The 8,697-nt window shown below is 35.1% G+C and overlaps 1 protein-coding gene across 1 annotated transcript in view; it reads right to left on the bottom strand.

The window, feature by feature from the left end:
• Positions 1-7,705: 7,705 nt before the first annotated feature.
• The window catches only part of DR1 (down-regulator of transcription 1), a 9,282-nt gene continuing 8,290 nt past the window's right edge, over positions 7,706-8,697 (bottom strand). Inside the window, 1 exon segment of the mRNA XM_010171062.1 lies at positions 7,706-8,697. This exon segment is cut by the window's right edge and continues 32 nt beyond it. Within this exon segment, the coding sequence (XP_010169364.1) occupies positions 8,624-8,697 (74 nt within the window). The 3' untranslated portion in view covers positions 7,706-8,623.

Genomic DNA, 8,697 nt, shown 5'->3' on the forward strand with positions numbered 1-8,697 from the left:
TGCATCTCTGCTCCATATTGACGGAAATGTTATAATTAATCATTTAGAATTTTGACATTGTTTCCGTTATCAGGGATTGCAATTGGCCCTAAGCCCAGAAGTAATTAAACAAATATTACCCTACAGATTTTTATTATTCTTCTAGTCACACCCTTAAAATCATTAGTCGGGGGGGGGGAACGGACGGACGGGGGGAAGTCTCACTAAAGCAACTCAAGAATACATTAAATACATATTTAAGTAATTTTTACATGCAGCAAAGGCTTCATGATAAATTGCATTGTTCTAGTATCCTTGTAAACTGCTAGCATTTTCTGGAAAATGATGACAACTTATTTTCAGCTTAGAAAATTTACAGCTATATTTAACCCTTTTCCCCATCATTGACTAATTCAGGCTATAAAAGAAAACTGCCTGATTTTATTTTTAGAATGAATCCACATCATTCTGGTTATTACAACAGTTATATATTTTGTTAATTCTGTTCGCTTCTCAACAGAATCTGCTTGAGTTTACAAGTGTACCTAAGGATATTATCTTGGCAGAACAATTTGCATGATTAATTTGGAGTGGCAGAAAAGCTGTCTGGCACTCCCTGTGGGCACACTTTCTAAAGAGAAAAGCAGCTTAGCTTTCCATTGCCACAAAAATCAGCAGGACCAAACAAATTACTTCCAAATATCTATTTCTCAGTGTGAGCTTCCATTAATCCTTTTCTCTGCTAGCCAGCAGTCTCTTTGTGATATTACAATTGGATTTTTACTTCTCAAAGAATATGAAATGCTTAAAAAAACATAAGTATTATCTCTTTTTGTTTCAAGACCAAAAGAATTTAGCTCCTTCCCCCCTTTACACCTGTACTTCATCCATCACCAGCACTTGAATTTTTAACACTGATGTTCATAACACCTTCATGTGGTGAGCGGGTAATCATTACTTCACAGCTCAGGAAATACTCTGAGACAAAAGAACAGGTGTCTTGACACTTCAACTTGTGTTGAGTTCTCCCCAGACTTCCTCTGTCTCCCAGAGGCTGGTTATTTAACCATAACCAGCAGTACGCAAAGAGTTTGTAGCTGTGTGTCTGACTAGAAGCTTACTTCCAGTGGGTTCCTATTTCAACTATTAAGCAAAATAAACTTACAGTTTTACTCTGAGTACTGATTTTTTTTTTAAAGCAGAAAACTAGAATAGCTAGACCACACCACCCTTGCTTCAAGGCAGAAGGAAAAATGCAGTTAATAGTGCAGCCTCAGCCACTGCTTAGGGTGACCTAATTCCAATTTTTCTCCTATCTCTGAAATTTTGTGGGAAGAACTGTACCCCCCATCTTTTCCAGTCTGTACTGAAATGCATTTCATATAACAGAAGAAAGATACGTTTCTTCTTTTTCTCTTGTCTCAGCAAGCAAAACAAAGACATCACCAGCGATCATATAACAGAACTGAAAGGACACTTACTTACCCCAGCTATAAATAGGAAGAAAATGAGAACTTCCATCTGCTTTTAAGCAGATGTGTTCACTCTTTTTGTTTGGACTATAGCCAAGAGCACATCTTTTCCATGCCATATGTAGCAAAGGAAATGTGGTGTCAATCAGCATCAACTAGCAATATTCTAAGTGTAAACAGCCTCTTATTTATTTCATAGGAATATACATTTTTCCAGTGAAGCAAGACTATCACATAATTTAACATTTCCTTTTGATTACATACACCAGATCCCAAGCTGGAGGCTGGAAAATTATATACTCGTAAATCATTATCTCAAAATATTATTTTAAATTCTTTAGTGCTTGTATTACCTGTTTGAATACTATAAATCCATTTACTTTCATTGCACATACTTCTGGAATTATATCAAAACATAACCATAAACGCCAGCGCTTTGCTACCATAATTTCTGGTATCTCTAGTTCACTTACCCCATGTCTTCTCCATTCTCCCACTAAGTCCATCCATGCATTTTTCCTTACATTAAAAGAACACTAAGGTGTATCTAATATGCAGAGTTAGATATAGATATGGTGAATTGATAGTCAAAAATTTTCATTACCATATTATCTACAGTCATAAAGATTATTAGTTTTGAAATAATAACCAAAGACTTGAATAGTAACTGCTATCTGCATTCAGTTAGCTAGCAGCTTTCAAGCAGAGTGTATGAACTGACATACTGTATCAATATTGAAACAGAGAGTCTGTCATGGTACTAATTCAAGCTGAAGAAAAATGAATAGGGGATAAATGCATAGCTAAGGATCAGCACCACCCATTTTAAGACTTGCTAAAGTATTTTACCATCATCTGACTTTGAATTATGATCAGAAACACAAATATATATGCAGTTGTGCAAAATCTGCCTTAACATTTGAACATAATCAGCATTCTGGGTTACTGGTTAATCCCATTAAATGAATTTTAATTTAAAACTGGTTCATGAGTTATCATCATGGACTGTAAGGTTCAGTTAATGGGGTTTCAGCATTTTCAACGCGTCCAGCTGAAACCCATTTCTTGATCTTGACAGCCACCTGCTGGCAAGCAAAAGAACACACAGTATAATGTAATACCAACCTACTTCTGCTGTAATCAATCAGATCCTATTTCATTGAATAAGGTGTGAGTTACATTAATTTGAAACTGAGAAGGCCAACGATCCCTTGATTGTCTTACCTTCCACACCACTTCAGGTCTTGACTTCTCTCCTTTAGAGGATTTCATTTCAGTGGTCAGTGGTTTAATTTCAGGTGTCCTTCCTTTGTTATTTTAAGTCTGTGGTGGCATCTCCTTTTCTCATGAGAAAGTTGATGTCCACGTTGCATAATACCACATTTAACTGGTGCATGAAAAAACTGTCAAAGGATCACAATCTGGAAGGAAACTCAAGAGTAATTAACATATCCAAGAAAACTCTCTCCCTCCCACTATTTATCACTTTAAAAGAACAGGAATCAGTAAATAAATGAACAATGGGAATGAGATAATTCACTAACAGGAGTGACAGACACTTTAGCCCCATGTTTTCACATCCTCCAGACAGAATAAATACCTTTTTCACATTCAGTCAAAAATTAGTCCTTTAATTTTAATGATACAATATACCAAAATAAACTAATTTCATTTGTTTATAAAGCTTTAGTTTTGTTTAAATTTTATTTAGAACTATATTTTTTAAAAACAATTTTGTAAGTATCTCAAAAACCTGTAATTTTTTCGTAGAAATTAAAACATGATTGTTTCCAACAGTTTGAAAACATTAGAACATACTGAAAAGAAGAAAAGAACAAGTTATTAATAATTTAAGGGTAATAAGTTTAAGCTGTGTACAATTTACCCAGAAATTCCAGACAATTAAATTACCACGGTTATAGAATATGTAACACAATCAAAGATTATGGAATGTAAATATAAGTGCATATTTAAGAACCAACTGCCTTTTAAGTTTTGAATTTTACCTGACTGAAAAATAATTATGCATGAAAAGTTGTACAAGTTAGCTGTTTGCATTGCCGTAGGAAAAAAAAAAAAACAAAAGCCCCCACAACTTTGTTGCTCACATTCCTCCTTCCTCATACAGATTTTCTAATGTTTTTACAAGTGAAGTCTCCTTTAATGCAGAATGGTATGGTGAAGACTTTCAGATTTTTGCATTACTAACACTGCCACTGCCCTGATAAATTTAGTTCTTCCACAGGTCACACTGCTGCCTAAACGAGAAAACAAATTCATACCTGAAACAAAAAGGACATTGAATTTGATTTTTAATTCAGCTGTGGTTTTTAACTCTGTAGGTGACAATGAAACTGGAACACAACATTAAAAAAAACCCAAATCCTGCCCATAACCAGCAATCCCAAACACTGTGCTATTACAAATAAATGTTTTAATCTGTCAATCTTTTATAACAAGTCTGTTTTCCCAATTATTTGCTCTCTAGATGAGTCACCCTTCCATTAAGTCTGACGTGAAGATAACATCTTTTTTCCTCTACATAGTGCACCATCTTTTAGTTCTGTAGCATGTGAAAGTGTTAACTTCAAAGCACAACACGGACTGTTCAAATACCGACATTATTACACTAGGCGGTGTAACATTGCCTGCGCCTAATTAATGCTTGTACAATGCTTTGAAGATACAAAAGTTTACAGTTACTGACTAGTAACAGTATTGAACTAATACCAAAACTGGAGTAATGCCTACTGAAATGAGTGTGGAAATCATTCAGTTGTTACACCATGCAATACTACCACTCCCACAATATTAGTTATCCTAGGTGGGGGCTGAGGGGGAAGAGGATAACTCAATTACTTTCTTTGAAATGAGAAAAAAAAAACACCAAGAAAAAAAGTATGACAAAAATTAACCATATGAACATTTAGCCTTAAAATTAAATGTAATCTTTACATAATTTAATATGCCTCTTATAAATCTTCACCAGAAATATGTAAAGCATAGCAACTCTTCACATTTAAAACTCACGAAAAAGGAAACGGGCTGTAGCAAGTATTGTCAATCCTTACGTGAACATTTGGTTCAGGCTGTGGGATAGAAGTCTTCAAGCATTCCTGTAGCTGACACGACAATAAATCACAGCCGTGAAGAATTAAAATCAAATGTCCCCTTCTCCAATACATGCAGGAGCATCATCTGCTACATATTCCTATCCTAGGTTATTCAAGTTTATGCTAGACTCATCCACAGAGAAAAACCCACACTTACTAGATTTATGAATGACCGATGTATGGGATCTGGTGTATCCGATTGGATTCCCTGTCTCATCATTTTGCTTCAAAACCTCCACTCCGCAAGTATCGGCTCAGTTGCATTACAGCACAGTAACACAGAAAAGAACAGCCTCCAATTCAAGCATTCACTGGATCTGTTTCTTTCCAGGAACACACAGCTCTAGCATACTGGTTGCCTCATGTACCAAAGAGCTGGGATAACTATTTCCAATGCCATTATTAAATTCTCAAAATTACTCATTTTTGTAGCTATGTTTGCATGAAACCCAAAAGAAAAACACTCATTTCAATCAGGAAAAAATTCAAACTAAGCACAAACATCTTCTGCAAAGGAACCTATCATTCCTGACAGCCAGCAGACCTTAACTGGCCTATGCTAAACCTCACTGACACTCCTTTTCATCACTTACACCCAGCACACTCTAGTCACAGACAGCACATCCATTGAGTAGACTTTTAGCAAGTCCAAGGGATCAAAGAGCTAGAATGTCTAATGTCACTGTAAGCAAAATCCATCTTAACACTGGCTAGTATCCCACTGATGTGCTCCCATAGTGCAACCAGCAAAGTAAAACTTCCCCATCGTAGAGAGATTACTAGTGTAATACCAAAAGTAAATTTAACCACGGCATTCAATTACACTCCTCCTTCCACATTGTTTTGTGCAGTTTATAAGAATCACAATCCAACACTGGGAGACTAAAATGAGGTGTACATTTCAGAGTAAGAGTTTCACTGTTCTACAACAATCATTAAATCATCTTATGCCTTTGACTTTGACTATGAACACAGGTATTATTACATAGAGTCCTCCTTCATGAAGGTGCTTGTACAAAATCTGAAGAGCACCATTTATAATTGTGGTTTTCAGAGACTTTTTCCATTCTTGCAGAAATTCCTTTCCAGTATTTCAATACCAAACTCAACGAGCCACATTTAAGTAGTGAAATTGAGATATCATTTTAAGTATTTTATGTTTAAAATCCTTAAGACATTTCCTTTAGAAGTACCTCAGTGTAGTAAATACAACTATATTCGTTATCCACAATGTCATGCAGACATATGCTTTATTAAAGTAACAGAAAAGAAAGATTTTGCAAGAAAGTCACTTAGTGAAAGCACTCTGAAACAGACTGTCAGAATAATTACGGTAAACCCACAGATAATCTCATCAAATCAGTATTTAAGAAACAGACATCCTTATACATGTTTCTTCTGAGACAAAGGAACAATACAGTTCACTAACCAAACTTTACACTGTATGTATCTGGTGTACCAAAAAATCAGTGGTACCACAAATTTAGAAATCCCTCATCTTCACCAAACAGCTAGTACATGGAAGCACAACAGGAAAGTAATACAAAATTCTTCTTTTGTTGAAAGATCAGTGAAGATCATCCCCTGCAACTGCCAGAGTTTACTTTTCATACTTGAGGTGGAATGGCTGAATAAGCAAAGCAGTCTCTAAACAAGACTATCTACATGAAATTAATTGAACAGGAGACTAACATACATCCTTATTTCCCCGGGCTCGGCCTGTGGTCTTTCACTTTGATAAACTGTAAGTATTTCAGGAGGTTATACCTGATTTACAGGGGTTTTGTCTACTTCTCAAGTTAACACATTCATGTTATAAAAATGCATATACACAAAATACAGTTCCCAAGAGGAAAGGGAGCAGGTGAAGCCCAAAAATATCGTTTCCAAGCATTAACAACCCCAGTGAACAGCAATGCCATCCAACAGCACTCAGGTTGCAAAGACTTTGGTCACAAGAAATATTCAGGGGGTCAAAATAACAGCAGAGTTTAAGTAGTCTTAACTTTTTTCTTTATAAATGCAATGAAGAAGACAGACTATTCATTAAATATAAAAGCAATTTTATAAAAACACATCAGAATTTTATTGCTTGAAGAATACAGCATATGAAAAAGCACAAGAATGTCCAAAAGAAAGGTCACAAGGATCCAAACATACTACACCATACATACCAGATGCAGTAAAATGTTAACCTGAATTCTGCATCAGAAAATAAAGGTGTGGAAATATACCTAATATTATTTAAAAGGAAAAGACTCATTTAAAATAGAAAGTGTGAAGGTGTTACAGTACAAATTAGAAAAGCCAACACTGCACATTAACATTGTATCACTAGACTAGATTTTCTACCTTTGGTACTTAAACCTTTACAGAAAACCACTTCCTCAGCCAAACCTTGCCTAACATATTTCATATAGTATCCACGAAAGGTTTTTTGTTTTGTCTTTTTTTAAACTTAAACATTCAGACAAATACTTTTCTGAGTTTTCACTGCATTAATGCATTTAAGAAAGTGTTCACATTTATTCCATCTGTAACTTAATGTATCTCGAATTTAAATCAAAAGTCACTATGTGACCGAGATCTGAATATATGCCAATTGTACCTTGTTCACATCTTTATGTAAAAATGAGAACACCATTTTCTGTTTGCATTCTTACATAAACAGACTGCTGCAGCCCTCCTCAGGAATTCAAACTAGAGCAACTTGCTGAGGACATTAGTTAATAAAACAATCCACGTTGTTAGAGAGCTATGGGATCATCTACAGCAGCATGCAAGTGGCTTTTCTAGTCTGCTCAGATTAGTGTACCAGAAGATATGCCAGTATTACTCCAAGTAACACATTAAAACTCAGCAATGGACACTACTGTGCTTTATTTCAACACAAAGAACAGCTGCTCATCCATTAATCAACAGAATTTTCAAATCAACTATCAAAAGGACTACTACATCATTTCTGTTCCATGTATTGCTGATCACTCTTGGGGAACAGTTTATCAAAAACCTGGACTTACCTATGAACCAATTTGAATAAAGAAAATGTTATCTTTCAACAAGGTATCTTAGTAATCCAGTGGTAATCTAGTCTGGAGAACGTTAGCATTATGCTGACAACAAGGATTAATCAAAGTTAAATAAATTCCCTCTTTTATGTAAAGCATGCTCTTAGCTTCAGCTTTTGCCTTGTTAGGCTTGAATACTTAATCATTCCCAGTTACGTCAGTGGAACTAAAACAATTGTGTTTCATCAAGTTCCAGCTTAGTATTTCAACAATATGAATAGATCTGGACTACGAAATACCATCAACAACAGTTAACATTAAACTGGAGTGAAATAACAGAAGAGTTAGTTCTTCAAACCAGGCAGTCTTTGAAGTGAAATATTCAGTTAGGGCTGTCAAAGGATGTCATAATAAAACCATGGGTTTATTTTTTTCACCCCTATACAAAAAAATGACTGAATTTGTACAACTCCTATTAAACATACCTTTTCCTAGCTTGGTGAAAATGTGTAATTTTCAAATTTTAACAAGTGTGGTATTTGACCATATATAATATTTATTGCCATATACATCCTCATTTTAAAAAGAACTACGAATTCAGACTCTTACTATGCTGAACTCTGCTTTTTTCCCATCAACAGATTATGTCTACTGTACCACTCCCTCAAAACAATTAAAAATTCTAAGTAAGATTTTATAGTTTAGTTAAAAGGGAAGAAATGCAAATGTGGATTTACAGCTTTTTGTATAAATCTCACTGTATTTTATAAACTCGTTGTTTATTGTAACACTGTTTATTGATCAAATGACGCACTGCTATCTAAAATTTCCATATAGACCATTAAAAATCCGAAGTTGATATGATACTGAACCTTAAATCTTCAAGAGTTCAAAAAAAGACAGTTTATACATGTACAGCACACAACAGCAGACACCCCTAGAATACCAGTTGCCAGTCCATAATGCATACAAACTTACAGGTAAGCATTCATTTCACTGTTTTCATTGTGCAGGAAAAGTATTTCTTAAAGACAAATGCAGCTGGTGAATTTCAGATATCATCTTCATCATCTTCATCCTGAGAGGATCCTGCTTGATTGGATGCACTGGCTGAGGCAGCAGCAA

The sequence above is a fragment of the Antrostomus carolinensis genome, unplaced genomic scaffold, assembly GCF_000700745.2.
Source record: "Antrostomus carolinensis isolate BGI_N321 unplaced genomic scaffold, ASM70074v2 scaffold51476, whole genome shotgun sequence".
Lineage (NCBI taxonomy): Eukaryota > Metazoa > Chordata > Aves > Caprimulgiformes > Caprimulgidae > Antrostomus > Antrostomus carolinensis.